This window comes from Bos grunniens, chromosome 2 (genome assembly GCF_055505025.1).
Source record: "Bos grunniens cultivar Pamir isolate PY7600 chromosome 2, Bosgru_T2T1.0, whole genome shotgun sequence".
In the NCBI taxonomy this organism is placed as follows: Eukaryota; Metazoa; Chordata; class Mammalia; order Artiodactyla; family Bovidae; genus Bos; species Bos grunniens.
The window spans coordinates 114,821,208-114,842,320 of record NC_141166.1 but is presented as its reverse complement, the minus strand read 5'-3'; the positions used below and the strand labels follow the sequence as shown (position 1 = coordinate 114,842,320).

Here is a 21,113-nt window from a genome sequence, read left to right as displayed (position 1 = left end):
TTGGTGGACGGTTAGTGCATCCCCCACAATTTAAAAGAATATATATATATATATATATATATATATATATATATATATATATATACATTGCAGACCCCAAGCTCTCTCCACTACACTTCCAACTCTTTCCCTAATTATTTCTTTGGACTCACTGGAATAGGGGAATTGGCCAGGATGCTGTTCTTGACCTTAAGGTGAAGGACCTTATTCACCTGATTCAATTTAAGAAGGAAGCAAGGGAAGAATGGTTAAGGTATCTTTAAATAACTGCTCCCTTTTCTATTTTGGTTAAAAAAAAAAAGAAAGAAAGAAATCCTTCTCAGACTGAGCAATTACCAATGGCAGGTTTTGGAGATTTTTTTTTTTTTAAACGAATAAATTGAAAACCGGAACCACTCTGCTCCTTGCTTCCTGAGTGAGGGTAGGCAGAGGAATGATGGCAGGAAGTAGGAGCCTGGAGCCACACTTACGCAGAGGGGCACTTTTCCTAGTAATTACTTTTCACTTGAATAACAGGCCATAGGAGGTGGGCTGTTTGCTGTCATTAATGGTACACTGTGGAACAGGCATTGCCTGCTACACAGGTGGGCTGGAACAGGCACTCTGGGGGCCATCGTAAAATCAATTTTACAGAAGTCACCGTTGTTTAAAACCAAACCCAATCAAACATGGAATTCTCTCCAGCAACCGATTCAGGATGAACCAAACTCTTCTCAGATTCATTCAGTCATAAAAGTCCCTGGCACTCTCAGCCAAAAGGAACAAGAAAATTTTCCTTTTTTAGTAGAATGTGGACTTTTGTGATTTAGCATAAAGTCTTACACACACAGCTGACTGTCTACTCAGGCCAAGTCGTCCTGATCAGATCAATCCACACAGATGAGGTTCTGATTTGTACAAAAGGGTGGGGGGTTGATCATCATGCAAAATAATTTATTCAATAGGGAAACATTTTTTTTTCATTAAGACCAGACTCACGGTGCATTTTAAAACACAGTGCAGTACACATTCAACTTGTCAAAGACCCAGCAGTTGTGTAAAAGGTACACCCTGTAATAACGTTAACCACCTCAGCCCTGGGCTCTGGAACTCTGGGCAGCGCAGCTGTCGCTGCCACTAACAGGTGGCGTAAAACAATAGCTCAGCTCGGCCGACTCACTTTCCAAACCCTCCGGCAGCCGAGTGTCCCTCCAGAGAGTGCCAGCGAGCAGCGCGGGCGCCACTCCACCACCAGCCCATGGAGCCCCGGCCACTCCTCCTGCTCCTCGGACTCTGCTCAGGTAAGCACCAGGGCTGGGGGCTCTCCTGTGAGGCTGAGGCTCTAGAAGCCCCCAAACCAGAGTCTTGCTTCTTTGATGGGAATACAAAATGGCAGGGCTTCACCAGTCCCAGGCTCTTCTGTCAGCTCCTCACTGATGTTGGCTTGATTGTGTTTGCGGATAAAGATTTTTTGCTTGGGTTACCCAGTTAAAATAGGAGCTGCCTGCTCAGAAACTACAAAGTAAACCCGCCATTCTCTCCCTCCATCAGTGTCTGTATCTGAGTCACCTGGATGATGGGATTCAGCACCTCTTCTAACATCCCGAAGTTAGTATCATATTTGAACAACTATAAGGACTTAGCAGGGTGACTTATGATCACAAGTAGTACAGTTAACTAGTCCTTTTATGGCTTTAGGAGAATTCTGAAAATGAAGAGGATTGACTGACAGCTCCATGTGCTGGAGGGAGAAACCTATTCATAACCACAACCAAACTCTCCATGAGAGAAGAACTATTTTATAATCTTTTAAACTCCTGAAGTTAAAAAAAATTCATATGAATGCATTCCTGCCCTTTATTTTTTTAAGGACATTACTCTATGTGAGTTTGGGTTTGAATTGAACCCATAAAAATCTTGCACAGCCCTTGACCTGCATTCAACTCTGGACTGTGTCACAACGCAGCCACTGAAATGCTATCCTGAATCCCAAACTTCCGGTTGAGGGAAATAGATGTTGGCTGATTGTTTCATATAAAAGTTTACTGGTGATATCACCCCAACTGAGAAACAAAACGGCTAACATGCTGTGATTTCCCTTCTCCAATATTGCTCTGACAAACACAGGTCTTCTGGGCAAAAGAGGTGAAGTTTTATTAGTAGTATTTTTCAATAGCAGAATTGACGGAAATAGCCTAAACTCTGGTAAATTATATCCTGTGGGATTTGGACTCAATCCAACCAAAGCTGGCCTGGTGGTGATGGTGGTGGTAAGGTGTGTGTGTGTTTGCAAACACCACACTCAATGGAAATTCTTAAGTGATATATTTACACTTAAAAATCTTTAAGAGATCTCTTAGGACACCAAAAACCTCCAGAAATTCATGTTTAACTATTTTTTTTAAAGTATGTGATATGTATGTAGATCAAACCTAGAGTTTGATGTCAGTTCACATGGATGATTCATGGAAATTTAGGGCAAGATGAGGCAATCCAACATCTCTTTTTTTATTATAGGGAAACTGAAGCCAAGAGACATAAACTGACCATCTCAAACTGACTTTGGGACCATCCCAAAGCCCCCTGATGTATAAACTTTGGAATGTGATCAGACTTCATTTTTTATGTGCACAGTCAGAAAATATACCCTGAAATTGGAAAGGCAGCCAGAGACACAGCACCAGTCAAAATAAGAATTACCCAGGGTCACTGTTTTTGTTTAGCCGCTCAGTCATGTCCAACTCTTTGTGACCCTATGGACTGTAGCCCACCAGGCTCCTCTGTCCATGGGATTTCCCAGGTAAGAATACTGGAGTGGGTTGCCATTTCCTTCTCCGTGGGATCTTCCCAACTGAGGGATCAAACCTGTGTCTCTTGCTTTGCAGGTGGATTCTTTACCACTGAGCCACCTGGGAAGAACAGGACAGAATTCCTTTTGCCCAACACAGCAAGCTGTCGCCCAAATAAAAATACAGAGTGGACCAGTACAATACAAAAGAACACTTTGAAATTGTGGCTGGTCCCCCTGCTTTGATTCAGTCCCTTGGGGGCAAAATTCTCATTCATATCAGTGACACTTTTTCCGGTATTAGCTGAACACATAATGATCTCTGTTCTATTTATACAGCACTTTCATTACAACCTTTCCTCTCTCCCAGCTCAGGAATCTCAAGCTCTTCATTGCCACCTTCCTATGGCATATTGCTTTCCAACTTGTTCACAGTTATTTATGTAAATGACAAATGTCGATGTCCATAAGAGTAGGAAGACGGGATCTGTGTCAGATTCATGTCTGAAAACCTCAAAGCTCTTCAGACAATGCTTTGCATGCAGCAAATGTTGGACAAATACATGAATGAATTAGTGTTGCCCCCATCTGAATAAGAATGACCAACATGATTTTGCTGAAAAAGGAAACTTCAACATTATTTATGTGTTTATCTGTGTGTTTGTCAATTTATACCTGCCTTCCAAAGAAAGTATTTACTGTGATTTATTGAATCTGTGAAGAAATTGTCCAATTCTCCAGACCACACTGGAATTGGGAACAAAACCTAGAATTCTGAGTTCAAGTCCTTTAAGTTTTATGTGGTAAAACTTTGAGTGATACTTTGCCCTGCTTTGAGGAGGAAAAAAGAACAGAATACCAGTGAATGTGATCTAAGAAATGGAGACCTCCTCAGGAATTCCTTAGAAACTCATGGCAGAAGGCACAGGGACCCTTGTCCTTGGCAAGGGCAGAAAGGCGGGAGTGGTATCCCTGGAACACCATCCGTGCCAGGCTCCCCAGTCCTCCCTGCTCCCTAGTTGACCTTAGGGTCCGCCTGCGTATTTTCCTGCCACATCATGCTGATCCTCTGCTCTCTCTGCTGCTTTCTAGTATGTTCTTCCTGTCAAACTAGAATCAACTGTCACTTAAAAATAAGCAGCCCAAGATAACATCAAAGCAATAACCTGAAACCCAGTGGCCGAGGCTCGGAGTGATCCATGCCAGCACCCCTTTGCCCCCACTGCGGGCTGGGTGAGGCTGGGGGGTAGACAAAGTGTAGAAGACAGAGGATTTCTGTGTCCCAAGGGGCCACCGCAAAAACTCCATCAGACAATATGCAGCTCTAAGGGGTCTCCAATGCCAGTGGTCTGGGGCGATGCCATGTGAAAGCTCTGCATGAACCCTTTGGGAAACCATTTTGAGAAACTAGAAATGAAAAGCTAGGCTAGCTGGAAGTTCCACACACAGAGCCCAGGAAGGTCATAATGAAGACACTTTAGCAACACTGAAAGCTTCAAAACGTTGAATGGACACAATATGCTTGCCTTTAGGGAAGTGGTGAGGTATACAGGCCCTTGTGTCTGACTGTCTCCACTTAGAATCCCACTTGTAACTAGCTGGGAGCCATGACATGTGTCTCTGCTGTTCCGACCTCAGTTTTCCCATCTGTAAAATAGGAGTAAAGACTGACCTCATAGAATTTTATAAGGATTCAATAACGTATCACAAATATAGGACCTTTAATAAAGCTCGACAGGCTAATTAAAACATACTTTGGGGAGGATGAAAATGTTTCAGCTCATTATATAGCCTTAGTTATTTCAAGTTGATCTAAAGCTCTGGATGAGAAATAGTGGTTGAGAGCATAGACTCTGGGTGTAAATCCTGGCTCTACCACTGATGAAATCTGGGTCTCAATTTCCCCGTCTGTAAATTGAGGATAATGACAGTATATACTATCATTGTTAAGAGGATTGAAAATTTTAGTATATATAAAGCAAGTAGAGGAGTATTTGACACAAAACAAGTTGGATACGTGATTATTTTTGTTGATCAATAGAAATAGAAAAGGGGACTACTTTTTACTTAATAATTGTTTTGGTGACAAACCCTTCCAAACTTAGGATCCAAGCAGAAAAATAATAAAAATAATAATAACCTGTCTTAAAGGTGATTGGTTAATATGAACACAACTGCGGGGGGAAAATGGGAAAGCATCTCACTCATTTCATTTTAAAAGTTGTCTTGGCCGGGGGAAAAGGTGTGGTTTCAGCAATAACCTGCGGAAAGGGGAGATCTGGTTACATGAATCCCGGCAGATGGATTGTGTGTCTACTTCCTCTCCCAGTCCTGAACAGGCAATCCACAAACCACCAGGGCTTGAGTTACAGGGATCCTTCATAAGGCGCTTGGAATTTGGAACACATTTTCTCAGAGGAATAGCAGCACATGTAGTTGTACAATTTCCAGGACAGCCCACAGCACGATCATAATATTAAAAGTGAGTTCAGGAGCATGGTGCAGAGTGACGGGCTCTAACCTGAGCTCTGCCCTAGCCGCGTGACCACAGACAAGTCAGTCCACCACTCGGAACCTCAGGTGAGAATGTCTCTCTGCCTGCTCGCCAGCGAAGACCATGTCATGCTGGACACCTAAAGGCTGTGGGCTCTGAGAATACTGCATGATATTGCCCTTCATCCTGAAGGAAAATGTGGTAAACATTCCTTGGAATTAAATATGCTCCAAATAGGAGACCCAAATCCAGGTCAACAGAATATGTGATTTTCTCTCTTAGCAACTTAATTGGGACATAGATGATTTTTTTATTATGATAAAAATACATAAATATATATGTAAAGCTTACCATGGTAAAATAGACATTACCTAAAATTACCATTTTAAAGCACACAATCCAGTGGCATTAAGTATATTCACAATGTTAGGCAACCATCACCACTATCTAATTCCATAACTCGTTCATCACCAGAAGGACATCCTGGGCCCATTAGCAGTTACTCCCCTTTCCCTGTCCCCAGAGTCCCTGGTAATTGCTAATCGACTCTGTTCTACGGATTTACCTATTCTGGATATTTCATATAAATAGAATCACACAATACATGTCCTGTTGTGTCTGACTTCTTTTAGCATAATGTTTTCAAGGATCACTCATGTTACAGCGTGTATCAGAACTTCATTCCTTTTCATGGCTGAATGACGTTCTAACGTATGTATATACCACAAATTGTTTATTCATTTATCTGTTGATGGACATTTGTGTTATTTTCATAGCTGTTAAAATATTGCTGCTATGAACATTCACGTACACATTTTTTGTTTGCTTTTTTGTCTTTTAATTGAAATATAGTTGATTTATTATATCGTGTTAGTTTCAGGTATACAGCACCGTGATTCAGATAGATATATATGTTCACGTTAGTGTGTGTAGAGCGTGGGGGCGGACTCTGACAGTGAGCGTGTCCTTTGCCATCCCAGCTGGCCTCGTCCTGGGCTCCGAACATGAGACTCGTTTGGTGGCAAAGCTCTTTGAAGACTACAACAGCGTGGTACGGCCCGTGGAAGACCACCGCCAGGCCGTGGAGGTCACGGTGGGCCTGCAGCTGATACAGCTCATCAACGTGGTGAGACCAGAGAGTGCCCAGCGCCCCACAGCACCATCACCACCCAGTCCGGGGCATCCTCTCCAGCTCCCCACTGGTCCCCCTAAAGATGGGCCTTATCTTTTTTTCAGGATGAAGTAAATCAGATCGTGACAACCAATGTTCGTCTGAAACAGGTAATGCAGCTAGATAAGTGTGTTCACGTTGTTCTTATTCACTCTGAAATTTAACATGGACCCAGAGGAAATCAAGTTGGGTAACAGGGATGCGCACCAAAATGTTGAAAGCAGATATTTTGGGGTAGTGGGACGTTTTGTGTTCATTACTATTATTATTTTAACTTTGTGCTTTCACTGTATGTATTAGTTTTCTAGGTCTGCTGGACAACCTAGACAACTTAAACAATAGAAACTTACTGTCTCACAGTTTCTGAGGCCGAAAGCCCAGCACTAAGGTCTTGGTACAGCTGGTTCCTTCTAAGGGTTGTGAGGGACAACCTGCTCCGGGCCTCTCTCCTTTGCTTAGATTGGCTGTCTTCACGTTCGCATGACTTTCTTTCTGAATATACATCTTCTTCAACGTCCCCCTGCTTATACGGACACCAGTCATACTGGATTAGGGCCCACCTTAATGACCTCACTTTAACTTAATTACCTCTATAAACACCCTATCTCCAAATGAGGTCGCTTTCTGAGGTACAGGGGATTAGAACTTTGTATTAATTTGGGGGAGACAGTTCAACATTGTGTTATCCAAATTTACTGCATTGGGCACATGTAACTTTTATAATGCAGAAAAAATAGAGCACTTTTCAAAAAGTGAGGTTGCCTGCTTGAGGAAAACGTTCACAATAGGGTCATTCTCCTTTGCAAAGGTGGGCATGACTTGGGGCTACCCTTGTTTTCTCATCTGTAGAATGGGGTCAATAATCACTCCTACCTCATGAGAACACTGTGAGGACTAAATGATGAATATGGGTTGAAATGCCTATAATTGTGCCAGCATGTACTCCATGCTCTGTATGTGCTTTCACTTCTTACTCAAGTGAAAGCCAAACTCTGAATCAAACCCTTCTTACCGGAGCACAATTTCTGTCCATACCTGAGTTACCATGTCCATCAGAGCTCTTGATAACCCCAGATTTTTTCATTGTTTTCCATTGACTAAAAATGTCTTCATTTCTAGCAATGGGTGGATTACAACTTAAAATGGAATCCAGATGACTATGGTGGCGTGAAAAAAATTCACATTCCTTCGGAAAAGATCTGGCGCCCAGACTTCGTTCTTTATAACAAGTGAGCAAAACAGCCAGGATGAGAAGGCAGACATTCGGAGGGTGGAGGGGGAGCCCAAGTGCCCTCACGGAAGGGCTGCCACTCTCGGTAGGCGTTTCACCACTGTTCACATTAAATAACCCTTAAAAACCAAGAGCCAAGTTGACATGCTAGGGGTGCCATATGGTGTCTCATGTTATGAATAGAAACAATTATCAGAGCCAAATTGAATCAGGGCTGTGGGGTGGGGGACATTTAATCCCTGAGAACTCCTGAAGGGTATGTGGCAACTATCCAAGGAACCCAAACGTCCTATAATTGAGTTCCTTGGAATTAAATGTCCTTCCAACCAATAGGTCTGAACCTCGCGGGGTTGTTATTCGTCACCTCCTCATGGCATCCCAGGACGCAGCATGCTGCTGATGGCCCGGGATGCCTGTGTAGCCCATCCGCTGGGCTCTGTGACAGACCGCACGTTGTGAAATTATAATGTGATTCAAGACACTCTGCTTTAATGACACATTCATTATCATACGCCCTTCATTTGTCAGGGAATGTTCGTTGCAAACAACATCCTTCCAGGCAGCAGCATTCGACACTGGCTTAGAGGATTTGTGGCCTGCCAGTCTGCAGCACGCGTCTGGGGCGAGCAGGCTGTGCATACTAGCAGACTCTCCAGGGAAGATGGCCAGGGCTAGTTAGCGGACATGATACTCTTTAAGGTGACCCGCCCCAACTTTGATATTTTATTGCATATTTTCCAATCAGACCTGGGATTCAAGCTTGAGCCAAAATATCCCATCATTTTGTGTAAACTTTGGGACAGGAGTGTTGATAAGGAAGAAGTGTCTATCTCTCAGGGCTAAGTTTATCTTTCACTTAGAATCTAAGCGAAGCAATTGAAACCCTCTGGTCCTTTAGGTCAGCTCAGTCAGAAGCACTCTCACAGGGGAGAGAATCCCGTTTCACCTGCTTGGAAGGAGAAATGTAGACTATCCTCCCCCTCAGCTCTGTTGGGAGGGTCTAAAGCTGCATAGTTTTCTGGATAGAGCCTCTTCTCAGTCCCAAGGAAAAATCAATGGGGAGAAAATTTCTTGGTTTGTAAAATGAGGCATGACATATCCATATGGGGCGCCAGGCAGACAACCACCCACTTTTCAGCCCCTAATTATACTATCCTGCTCTCTGCCAAGGCCCTAGGGCACAGGCCATTTGGGGGATGAGTAGATCTGCAGGGAGAGTTTCTTATTTTTCAGTATCCACCATGCTGTTTTTTCAAATGAGAAATTATTGCCAACATTTGAAAATAGGAAAATACATCAAAACCTGAATTTTTAGCCCCTCTGCATGCATGCTCAGCTGCTTTAGTCTTGTGACCCCATGGACTGCAGCCTGCCAGGCTCCTCTGTCCATGGAATTCACCAGGCAAGAATACTGGAGTGGGTTGCCATTTCCTTCTGCAGAGGATCTTCCTGACCCAGGCCAAACCCGTGTCTTTCACGTCTCCTACAATAGCAGGCAGGTTCTTAACCACTAGTGCCACCTTGGAAGCCCTTTAGCCTCTCTAGAAAATTCCAGCATTCAAAAATATGAAAACTTTGGATTAGAAATCTAGATTTCCAGCTTCCAAGGAAGGATCAAATATCAGGCAACATGGAGCCTTCACTCCCATGCAGACACACTTCCTTGCAGGGGTGAGGGGCTCTTCCTTTGTGAGGCTCACCTCTCCCTCCTTCCTCGCTTGCCTGGCCTAGAGGCATCTGAGTTTGTGATCCTACTCCACTGGAGTCTAAATAGTTCTTTCAAAGGTAATAGAACCCTCTTTAACCTGCTTATCATAGTAATGAGCCACTAGCCATATTTTTATTTAAAATTGCTGGATTTTTCCCCCAATTAACTTTTGTAAAAGAGTTTTTAAAAGTATTTTAAAAAGTAATTATTCTGCTCTTCGTTGCTGCAAAGGCTGTTCCTCTAGTTGAGGAGAGTGGGGGCTCCTCTCTAGATGTGGTGCACGGGCGTTTCACGGCAGTGGCTTCTCCTGTTGCCAAGCCCGGGCTCCAGGGTGCAGGGGACTCAGTAGTCGGGGCGTGTGGGCTCAGTAGTTGTGGCCCATGGGCTTTAGAGCACAGGCTCACTAGCTGTGGCGCACAGACTTAGTTACTGTGGGATCTTTCCAGATCAGAAATCGAAACTTTGTCTCCTGCATTGGCAGGCGGATTCTTTACCGCTGAGCCACCAGAGAAGCAATCCCAATTAACTTTTAAAGTATATCAGAGAGGGCATAGATGGAGACTGGGGCTTCCCTGATGGCTCAGACAGTAAAGAATCTGCCTGCAATGCAGGAGACCTGGGTTTGATCCCTGGGCTGGGAAGATCCCCTGGAGAAGGGACTGGCTACCGACTCCAGTATTCCTGCCTGAGGAATCCCATAGACAGAGGAGCCTGGCGGGCTACAGTCCGTGGGTCGCAAAGAGTTGGAAACGACTGAGCAAATAACACTTCTGCTTTTCACTTTTTCAACATTACAAATACTACTGAGGACTGGGAAGAAAAAGTCTGGGATGCAGTTGATCTGTGTTACCAGTTAGTTTTTTAAAACTATACATTCTCAGATTCATTCCCAGATATCCTGATTCAGTGCTTAGATTCAGTGCTCAGGAATCTATATTTAATTTTTTAAAATTGAAGTATAGTTAATGTGTTAGTTTCTAGTGTAGAGCATAGTGATTTTGGATTTTTTGCAGATAAATTCCATTATGGGTTATTACAAGATATTGGGTACAGTTCCCTGTAATACACAGTAAATCCTTGTTGCTTATCTATTTTAAGTATAGTAGTTTGTATCTGTTAACCCCATACTCCTAATTTATCCCTCCCCCTCCCCGTTGTTGATCATAAGTTTGCTTCCTATACCTGTGAGTCTGTTTTGTATATAGATTCACTTGTATTATTTTCTAGGTTCAGGAATCTATATTTTAAACAAGCACCCCATGATCCTTATTATCAGGCAAATTTGGAAAACATGGCCATAGATAAAAAGCAATGCTGCTCAAAAGAAAGCTTCTATAATTAGCACCTGAATAATTAACAGCTGTCTCCTGTTAACATCCCCAAGCAGAACTGAAGGTTCATCTGTCACTTGGAGCCCTGTTCTTCTTTTATCCCAACTGTAGTGCAGATGGTGACTTTGCCATTGTCAAGTTCACCAAAGTGCTCCTGGACTACACTGGCCACATCACATGGACACCTCCTGCCATCTTTAAAAGCTACTGCGAGATCATCGTCACCCACTTTCCCTTTGACGAACAGAACTGCAGCATGAAGCTGGGCACCTGGACCTATGATGGCTCCGTGGTGGTCATCAACCCGGTATGTGATGACCCCTTGGGAGGAGTTTGGATGCAGGAAAAGCAAGACTTAGGTCTCCAACTCTGCCCCTACATTATCACAGGCTTGCTGCATCCATTAGCTCTTTGGGGATCATCTACTTTCATGCTTTTCAATGGCTTGGGCAAGTTCTTGACATGCTACATAAGAGAACCATCTGGGGCTTACATAATTTCCTATGCCCAGACTCAGGCCCAATAATTCTGATTGAATCAGCCTAGGGTAGAGCTAGGGCACCAATAGGTTTTAAAGCTCCCAGTTAAGTTCAGTCGCTCAGTTGTGTCCAACTCTTTGCAACCCCATGGACTGCAGCATGCCCTGCCTCCCTGTCCATCACCAACTCCCAGAGTTTACTCAAACCAATGTCCATTGAGTCGGTGATGTCATCCAACCATCTCATCCTCTGTCATCCCCTTCTCCTCCCACCGTCAATCTTTCCTGACATCAGGGTCTTTTCCAATGAGTCAGCTCTTCGCATCAGGTGGCCAAAGTATTGGAGTTTCAGCTTCAGTGTCAGTCCTTCCAATGAACACCCAGGATTGATCTCCTTTGGGATGGACTGGTTGGACCTCCTTGCAGTCCAAGGGACTCTCAAGAGTCTTCTCCAACACTACAGTTCAAAAGCATCAATTCTTTGGCGCTCAGCTTTCTTTATAGTCCAACTCTCACATCCATTAATGACTACTGGAAAAACCATAGCCTTGACTAGATGGACCTTTTTTGGCAAAGTAATGTCTCTGCCTTTTAACATGCTGTCTAGGTTGGTCATAACTTTTCTTCCAAGGTGTAAGCGTCTTTTAATTTCATGGCTGCAATCACCATCTTGCAGTGATTTTGGAGCCCTAAAAAATAAAGTCAGCCACTGTTTCCACTGTTTCCCCATCTATTTGCCATGAAGTGATGGGACCAGATGCCATGATCTTCGTTTTCTGAATGTTGAGCTTTAAGCCAAGTTTTTCACTCTTCTCTTTCACTTTCATCAAGAGGCTCTTTAGTTCTTCTTCACTTTCTGCCATAAGGGTGGTATCATCTACATACGTGAGGTTATTGATATTTCTCCTGGCAATCTTGATTCCAGCTTGTGCTTCATCCAGCCCAGCGTTTCTCATGATGTATTCTGCATATAAGTTAAATAAGCAGGGTGACAATATACAGCCTTGACGTACTCCTTTTCCTATTTGGAACCAGTCTGTTGTTCCATATCCAGTTCTAACTGTTGCTTTCTGACCAGCATACAGGTTTCTCAAGAGGCAGGTCAGGTGGTCTGTTATTCCCATCTCTTTCAGAATTTTCCACAGTTTATTGTAATCCACACAGTCAAAGGCTTTGGCATAGTCAATAAAGCAGAAATAGATGTTTTTCTGGAACTCTCTTGCTTTTTCCATGATCCAGCAGATGTTGGCAATTTGATCTCTGGTTCCTCTGCCTTCTCTAAATCCAGTTTGAATATGTGGAAGTTCACGGTTCATGTATTGTTGAAGCCTGGCTTAGAGAATTTTGAGCATTACTTTGCTAGCGTGTGAGATGAGTGCAATTGTACGGTAGTTTGAGCAGTCTTTGGCATTGCCTTTCTTTAGGATCAGAATGAAAACTGACCTTTTCCAGTCCTGTGGCCACTGCTGAGTTTTCCAAATTTGCCGACATATTGAGTGCAGCACTTTCACAGCATCATCTTTTAGGATTTGAAATAGCTCCACTGGAATTCCATCACCTCCACTAGCTTTGTTCGTAGTGATGCTTTCTAAGGCCCACTTGACTTCACATTCCAGGATGTCTGGCTCTAGGTGAGTGATCACACCACTGTGATTATCTGGGTCATGAAGATCTTTTTTGTACAGTTCTTCTGTGTATTCTTGCCACCTCTTCTTAATATCTTCTGCTTCTGTTAGGTCCATACCATTTCTGTCCTTTATCGAGCCCATCTTTGCATGAAATGTTCCCTTGGTATCTCTAATTTTCTTGAAGAGATCTCTAGTCTTTCCCCTTCTGTTGTTTTCCTCTATTTCTTTGCACTGATCACTGAGGAAGGCTTTCTTGTCTCTCCTTGCTAGTCTTAAAGCTCCCAGGAAACTTGAAAGTATAGTCAACATGGAAAAAATCCCAATAGTCCCAACCTACTTATTTTTTATTTTTTTAAAGATTTTTTTTTTTGGATATGGACCATTTTCAAAGTCCTTCCTGAATTGTTACAACATCACCTCTGTACTGTTTTGGTCCCCTGGCAGAGCAGCATGTGGGACTCCAGCTCCCCAACCAGGAATCAACCCCACACCCCCTGCATTGGAAGGTGAAGTCCCACCTGCTGAACTACCAGGAAAGTCCCCAACCCCCTTCCTTTATAGGGGGTAGGATACACAAGATCCCCTCCTAGGTATGTGACAGCACTGGAATCTGTTGCTTTGTCACAGCTGACTAGGAAACCCTGCGGCTCCTCATGGTGACAAGGCTGGACATGTCAAAGTTTCACTCTGTCTTCTCAGGAGAGCGACCAGCCAGACCTGAGCAACTTCATGGAGAGCGGAGAATGGGTGATCAAGGAGTCGCGGGGCTGGAAGCACTGGGTGTTCTACGCGTGCTGCCCCTCCACCCCCTACCTGGACATCACCTACCACTTCGTCATGCAGCGCCTGCCCCTCTACTTCATCGTCAACGTCATCATCCCCTGCCTGCTCTTCTCCTTCTTGACCGGCCTAGTGTTCTACCTGCCCACAGACTCAGGTGGGTGCAGTTGCCATGGTGGTGGCTGCTGATGCTGTGATCTCGCGCTGCTATTTTAGGGGAAGCCAGAAATAACCATGGCTGATAAACAAATGCAGGCAGACAGACCCAAAGCACCAGCCCTGGAAGGATGCATGCTCTGAGTGGCCACGTGGGTGAAGGCTGCTGGGGCAGACAGCAGGGCAGGCAGAGAGCTGAATGGGACCCTGAAGATGCGCACACGCAGCTGGTTAAGTGAATAACCACCAGCACCTATTTGTTGAATACCTGCTGTGTGCCCTGAAACACACTGGGCAAGGCGTGGACCACAGACACTCCCAGGGCCCCTTCCCCCATGAAATCACTTGCTCTCTGTGACTAACCCAGGTCTTGCCTCTTTTGTCTACTGCTTGCCGCTTGAAAATAGCTTTTGTGTATCTCTTCTCCAGATGGCAGTATCTTTACACATAAGACCATACTTCCCAAGTGGCAATTCTTTCTCCTGTATCAGCCTGGGCCTCCTACTGAGTAATCACATCTGTGACATAATTTCACCAGACACCAACAATCTAGAGAAAAGGGGGTAAGGAAACATGCATGTCTGCCAGCAAGTCACTGCTCTCAAACAATGTAAGGGAGACAAGTAGGAAAAAAAGAAAGATAGTAAGATAGTCTGTATGCCAGAAAACAACTGTATCAAAATGCCACAGAAAAAAACCCACAAAAGTCTAAATACAACTTTCCAATAAGGAAAAAAAAAGCTTACGCATTCACTCACTCAACATATACCTTTTAAACAACTGTTGCAAGACAAGGATAAGGTAAAGAATAAGGCAGAATTCGCCCCACAGAATGTATGTTCTAGGGGATTGTATTTGTTCTTAAACAAATGATCACACATATTTTTTCAACTTTCTAATCAAATGAAGTTTCTCAAAGTGAAGAGAGAAAACACTAGGCGGGAAACTATGGAAACTAAACAGAATTTCTGTCAATATTAGATGATTTATGCTAGAAAATCATTTAGAACAGAGAGACAGTTTGATAAAGTGAGACAGTGTTAGCTACTATTACCACTAATCGAGAAATTTGATGTACTTTGATCCATATTTTACACTTATAATTCTGTTTCCTTTTTTACTTTTGAAGACTTTCCTATCCACCAGAAATTGACAACTTCTTGTTTGCCTCCACTCCGGATCCTGTGTATATCACTAACATCTGAAAACATCCAGAATGGGCAAAGTTCCACACTGGAAATCAGGGCCACATGAGGGTTTCCCAGGACACAAACAGCAAGACCAGCCCAAGGAAAGTCCCTTCCAAAGGCTCTTTACTGCCTCAGAGCTGATCAATCCCCAAACTATTCCAGCGTCATTCACTCCCGGGCTTTCTTGTTTACTTGTCCAGGCAAGACACCATCCAGGAATTGTTTGCCCTGAAACTGTAGGGTCTGGGGAAAAGATTCAGGGGAAAGGGAATCCCTTGGCCCTTAATGTGAAAAAAAAAAAAAAATCAAAACACACACATACACACAAAACAAGTCATTCCCTTAGAGAATATGAGAAAGTGAGTGGTATGAAATCATTGATTTTGTCCTTTCTCAGCTTTGCTCTTGCAGCTTGCTTCCACAGTGAGAAAGATACATGTACTTTTGACCTACACATCCATCTGAGTAACAAATAGGCCAGGCTGAGGTTCAGTTTCGTGAGATTTACAATGTTCTGCTGCAGACAGAAAAACTGCCATCTGGGTTCTCACTTGCCACCCAGAACCTCTCTGGTTTCCCTGGATTCCACCAAGAAATAGAATTCTGGGGCATGACATGAAGTAGCATTTCCTGCTTGGCAGCATCTGATGGAAACGCCTGCCACTTGCCATTGTCAGCAGAGTTAAGTGCCAGGGTCTCATAGGAAAGAAATACTGCAGAAAAAAACTCCCCAGTGTGAGGCTTTGAGAACAGGCCAGTCACATTCCTCTCACCCTTGGGTTTCACTGGTGTGTTCATTTGCTAGGACTGCCTTCACAAAGGACCCCAGGCTGGTGGCTTAAACAACAGAAATTTATTTTCTCATAGTTCTGGAGGCTGGAAATCAAGATCAAGGTGTCAGCAGCATTGGTCTCCTCTGAACCCTCTCTTCTTGGCTGGCAGATGACTGTCTTCTCCCTGCGCCCTCACATGTCCTTTTCTCTCTGTGTCTTAATCTTTTCTGATAAGGACGCCAGTCACCAAAGACCCAGCCTAAGACCTCATTTTAATTTAATTACCTCTGTAAAGGCCCTGTTTCCAAATACAGTCCCTGAGGTGCTGGGGTTTGGGGCTTCAACCTATAAATTTACTGTCAGTTGTTCAGTTGTGTTCAATGCTTTGTGACCCCACGGACGGCAGCCCGCCAGGCTCCTCTGTCCATGGGATTCTCCAGGCAAGAAGACTGGAGTGGGTTGCCATGCCCTCCTCCAGGGGTCTTCCCAACCCAGGGATCGAACATAGGTCTCCTGCACTGCAGGCAGATTCCTTACTGGCTGAGCCACCTAGGAAGCGCTATAGATGTGGGGGGAAGAGCAGTTTAGCCAGTAACAGGTGGGTTGCTGCGTCTGTCCCCTCCTCGTTTCGTCCAGGAGAGAAGATGACCCTCAGCATCTCTGTCTTGCTGTCCCTGACCGTGTTCCTTCTGGTCATCGTGGAGCTGATCCCTTCCACCTCCAGCGCCGTGCCCTTGATTGGGAAGTACATGCTGTTCACCATGGTGTTTGTCATCGCATCCATCATCATCACCGTCATCGTCATCAACACACACCACCGCTCCCCCAGCACCCACGTCATGCCCGAGTGGGTGCGGAAGGTGAGTAAGGCACTGGGACACTGCACAGGCAGCCGCTCCCTCGAGGGCAGCTGCAAGTCTCCCCTTCCACATGGCCAGTGGCGTCCTAGGTAACCCTGCTAGGCACTTAGAAACAGAAAGGCTTTCTTGGGCTGTAGGGGCTTTGCGGGAGGAATTTTTCTGGACTCTGGCTGAAGATAAATAACTCATGTCGCCTCCCCAGGGAGATAAGAAAACCAGAATTAACAAAGCCCACTTCAATGTCAACCTTAAAGAATCTCTTTGTTTAGAAAAGACAAATAAATCACTGTCTTTTAACTCAAATACCATGAAATCTTGACCTGTTTGTATGTGAACAGACTGACTATTTCTTTGCTGGTGGAATCATCTGCTGAGACTGGAATAAGGGCTGGAGACTGGCGGGGCGGGGGGTGGGGTGGCTGGGCTTGATGAGAGAGTGTCAGAAAGTTAAGTTTTAATGAAGAACTTGGTCTCATATATTTATTTTACTGAATTTTAAAATGTGTTAACATTTCAGGTGTGTCAGTTCCTACACACCCACACAGACACGAATGTCCCGGCTTTTGTGCACAATGCAAAAGATTTGCCAGGAACTGACAGAGAAACTACTGTTTGCAATACATTCTTTTGGGAGGAGAAGTAGTCTCTGCTTCTCTAAAGGCTGTTAAGTAACTCCTAGCAATATCTATAGGGCTTCCCAGGTGGAGCAGAGGTAAAGAGCCTGCTTGCCGATACAGGAGACACAGGCGACTTGGGTTTGATCCCTGAGCCAGGAAGATCCCCTGGAGGAGGAAATGGCAACCCACTCCAGTATGCTTGCCTGGAAAATCCCATGGACAGAGGAGCCTGGAGTGCTGCAGTCCATGGGGTCACAAAGAATCGGACATGACTGAGTACGAATGCAGCAATACCTATGCTGCACTTCTTCAGGAACAAGAAACAGAAGAAAACAGTGTAGCTGTTTTGTGGGGTTGGAACCTTAATTTTTTTTTTTTTTGGCAGGAGGGGCCCTTTAATCTTTTGGTCATGAGAATAGGGGCTTTGAAGAAAGCAGGTGCTTATAGGGGGTCTGGAAGCTTAAGCATCAGTGGTTTCTTAGGAGTCCAATAGCTGCACACTCGCTCCCTCCAGTGGCCAACTGCTGGCATTACAGGATCATCTCTATTAGCCTTAGTCATTTAACAGGCCACAGGACACAGATGAATCTGAGAAAATCTAGTATGGTCCTTTTGTTTTAGGGACAAAAGTAGCTGAGGCCTAGAGAACCTGAATGGCTTGCCTAAGGTCTCATTGCTTATTCAAAATCATAGTTTGATGCTTGCTCTGCTGACAATAATTCCCATACCTGGACTTCTTTTGTATTAGGTTTTTATCGACACTATCCCAAATATCATGTTCTTCTCCACGATGAAAAGGCCATCCAGAGAAAAACAAGACAAAAAGATTTTCACAGAAGACATCGATATTTCTGACATTTCTGGAAAACCAGGGCCTCCACCAATGGGTTTCCACTCTCCCCTGATCAAACACCCCGAGGTGAAAAGTGCCATTGAGGGCATCAAATACATCGCAGAGACCATGAAGTCAGACCAGGAGTCCAATAACGTAAGCTTTGTGGCTTGAGATTCGCACCTTGGGGTTTAAATGGTCACGTGCTTAAGTACAGAGATGGGTTTGGCTTGATGGGAAGGTTGGCATTCAAGGGGCAGCTACTGATGTAAGATGTGCCTGATGACTCCCTAGGCCATCTTAGCAAGTCATCACATTGTGAATAACCTCTTTAAAAGATAAAGATCACAGTGCCAGTGGAGGGAGGATCCACAGTCAAAGGGCCCCTGGATGATGGATAGCAAGAACGTTGGGAGTCCGCCATCACCTTCAGGACATTCTGACACATTCCTCTCTCCCAGGCGGCTGAGGAATGGAAGTACGTTGCGATGGTGATGGACCACATTCTCCTGGCAGTCTTCATGCTCGTCTGCATCATCGGAACCCTGGCTGTGTTTGCAGGTCGGCTCATCGAATTAAATCAGCAAGGATGAGTGGAAAGCTGGGCTGAACCTCCGAACCATGGAGATCTGTCTAGTTGGATACATGCTCATTTATCAAATATTTAATTTTCTGTATTTATTATTCATGGCAACAGTTTATGTTTACATAAGGTTATGGCCTCCAAGCGTGTTCACATTGCTTCTCCCTTCACTCCTGCTGTGGCTGCCTGGAGAGTGAATCCTTTGCAGTAAGTGAACCTGGATTGCTACAAAAGGCTTTCATTTCCAGCAGCATCTGGAAGAATTTTGCCCATGATAACTGAGGTTTTCTGTTAGTTTTTAAAAAAATTTTTTTTAATTTTAAGCAAAGAGTCTATTCTTTGCTTAATAGTCAGTTTTGTACTACTGAAAAAGCCCCATCTGCCAGTCCCCCAAAGATAAAGCATTTGACTTGGAGAGAAGGAAAGCAATAGAAAGACAACAGGGAAATTCTAGAATGGCCACCAAAATACGAACTGCCTCAAAACCCCAAGTTTTGAGGTTTCTGGAATTTGGAGGTGAGGGAATGTCTTCCCAATCGAACACAGCACCTGAGTTTGATGTTTGGGGTTTGAGGGAAAAGAGTAACTAATCTGAATGGAGTGTGGGGCCAGGCACTGTGGGAATGAGATCACATGTATTTTTTTTTTTTAATCCTCGTAACTCTGTAAATGTCCCTAGTTTACAAATAAGAAAACTGAACTTGAGGGAGATTAAGTTCATTATCCAAACTAGCAAGTAGAACTGACATTTGAACCCAGACATTTGAACTAACATTTGAACCCATGTGGATTCACAGTAGCTCTGAGCTGGGCTGGTTCATCGCTCACTTGCTCTTTGGTTCAACCCTAGCTGCATCTGGGCCATCCTGTGACTCTGGTCAGTGTTTTTGAGAGGCTCAGTCCTAGTATTAGCCTTCTTCCTGCCTTCCCAATTAAACCACCCACCTTTCCCCCAGTCTTTATCCCAACCCTGCTTGAGGTTCTAGTTCTATGAATGAAATCACAAATGTGTGCACATATCATCATTTCCACAATTCTGGACACATGAGTAGGAGAGAAAATTTATTTCCTTTCTTCATAGCAACCTACTGGCCACAGGCAGTGCACCCCAGTACTAGAAAATGTACAGCCCTGGGCTCAGTAATGACCATCATCCCCAGAACACATCTGATCCACATCGGTACCAGAGAGAGTGGGGAATGGCAGTACCAGGTGACCAGTTCAATTCAGTCGCTCAGTCGTGTCTGACTCTTTGCGACCCCATGAACTGCAGCACGGCCTCCCTGTCCATCACCAACTCCCGGAGTTCACTCAAACTCACGTCCATCGAGTCAGTGATGCCATCCAGCCATCTCATCCTCTGTCATCCCCTTCTTCTCCTGCCCCCAATCCCTCCCAGCATCAGAGTCTTTTCCAATGAGTCAACTCTTCACATGAGGTGGCCAAAGTACTGGAGCTTCAGCTTTAGCATCATTCCTTCCAAATAAAACCCAGGACTGATCTCCTTTAGAATGGACTGGTTGGATCTCCTTGCAGTCCAAGGGACTCTCAAGAGTCTTCTCCAACACCACAGTTCTGAACTCAGGGGATTTCAATCTAGGTCTCCTTGGCATTCCCCATGACACACCCATGGCAGGATTGAGTGCCTCATTTACGAGTAAACTAAAGGGAAAACAGTTTGGCATTTCCTCAAAAATCTAGGCATAGAATTATCATATGATCCACCAACTCCTCTCCTAGGTATACACCCAAAAGAACTGGAAGCAGGGACTTGAACAGATACTTGGATACCAATATTCACTGCAGCATTATTTATAATAGCCAAAAGGTAAAAAACCACCCATGTCCATCAGCATAAGAGCAAATGTATGGAGGAATGAAGTTTTTATAAATACTATAACATGGATCAATCTGGAAAACATTATGCTAAGTAAATAAGCCAGATTTGAAAGGACAAATATTGTATGATTCTGCTTATGGGAGATACCTAGAGTAGTCAAATTCATAGAGACAGAAAACAGAATTGCAATTACCAGGGTTTGGGGAGAGGGGTGAGTTGTTGCTTAGTGGGTAGAGCTTCAATTTGAGACAATGAAAAAGTTCTGAAAGTGGATAGTTGTGGTGGGTGTACAATATCAAGAATGTACTTAATGCCACTGAACTGAATGTTTAAAAATGGTTAAGATGGTAAATTGTATGTGCATTTGACCATAATAAAAAAAAATTAAAAATTGGTAAGTTTCATGTTCTGTATATTTTACAACAATTCGATAATGAAGAGGGGAAGAGAGATTCAGTACCTAAATCTGCCTGCCTAATTTATCGCAGTCCCCCAGGATTCACTAACAATCCAGAGAAGGAACTTAAAAGTCATGTTGTCCATTCTAAGGACAAGGAAACTGAGGCTCCCTGGTCAGTGACTTCCCTCAGGTCACAGAGCTAGTTAGTGACAATCAGTTCTCTTAATTCCTGCTCTCGTGCTATTTCCTTTATATCAAATAGCCCATTTGTCTC

At 44.1% G+C, this 21,113-nt stretch overlaps 1 protein-coding gene across 1 annotated transcript; it reads left to right on the top strand.

Annotated features, from left to right (window-relative positions):
• Window positions 1-840: 840 nt before the first annotated feature.
• CHRNA1 (cholinergic receptor nicotinic alpha 1 subunit) lies at window positions 841-20,833 on the top strand. The gene is made up of 9 exons (XM_086359090.1): window positions 841-1,280; window positions 6,242-6,387; window positions 6,498-6,542; window positions 7,552-7,661; window positions 10,814-11,009; window positions 13,508-13,745; window positions 16,344-16,567; window positions 17,933-18,172; window positions 18,478-20,833. Exons 1-9 carry the CDS (start codon window positions 1,238-1,240, stop codon window positions 18,607-18,609), a joined length of 1,374 nt encoding a protein of 457 aa, XP_086215216.1. The 5' UTR covers window positions 841-1,237; the 3' UTR covers window positions 18,610-20,833.
• The last annotated feature ends 280 nt before the right edge of the window (window positions 20,834-21,113 follow it).

Excerpts from the sequence above, each read along its gene's own strand:
- CHRNA1 (XM_086359090.1), top strand. The coding sequence starts at position 1,238 with ATGGAGCCCCGGCCACTCCTCCTGCTCCTCGGACTCTGCTCAG. Across the intron at positions 6,388-6,497 it reads TGATACAGCTCATCAACGTG|GATGAAGTAAATCAGATCGT; the intron begins GTGAGACCAGAG and ends TCTTTTTTTCAG. Across the intron at positions 13,746-16,343 it reads CTACCTGCCCACAGACTCAG|GAGAGAAGATGACCCTCAGC; the intron begins GTGGGTGCAGTT and ends CGTTTCGTCCAG.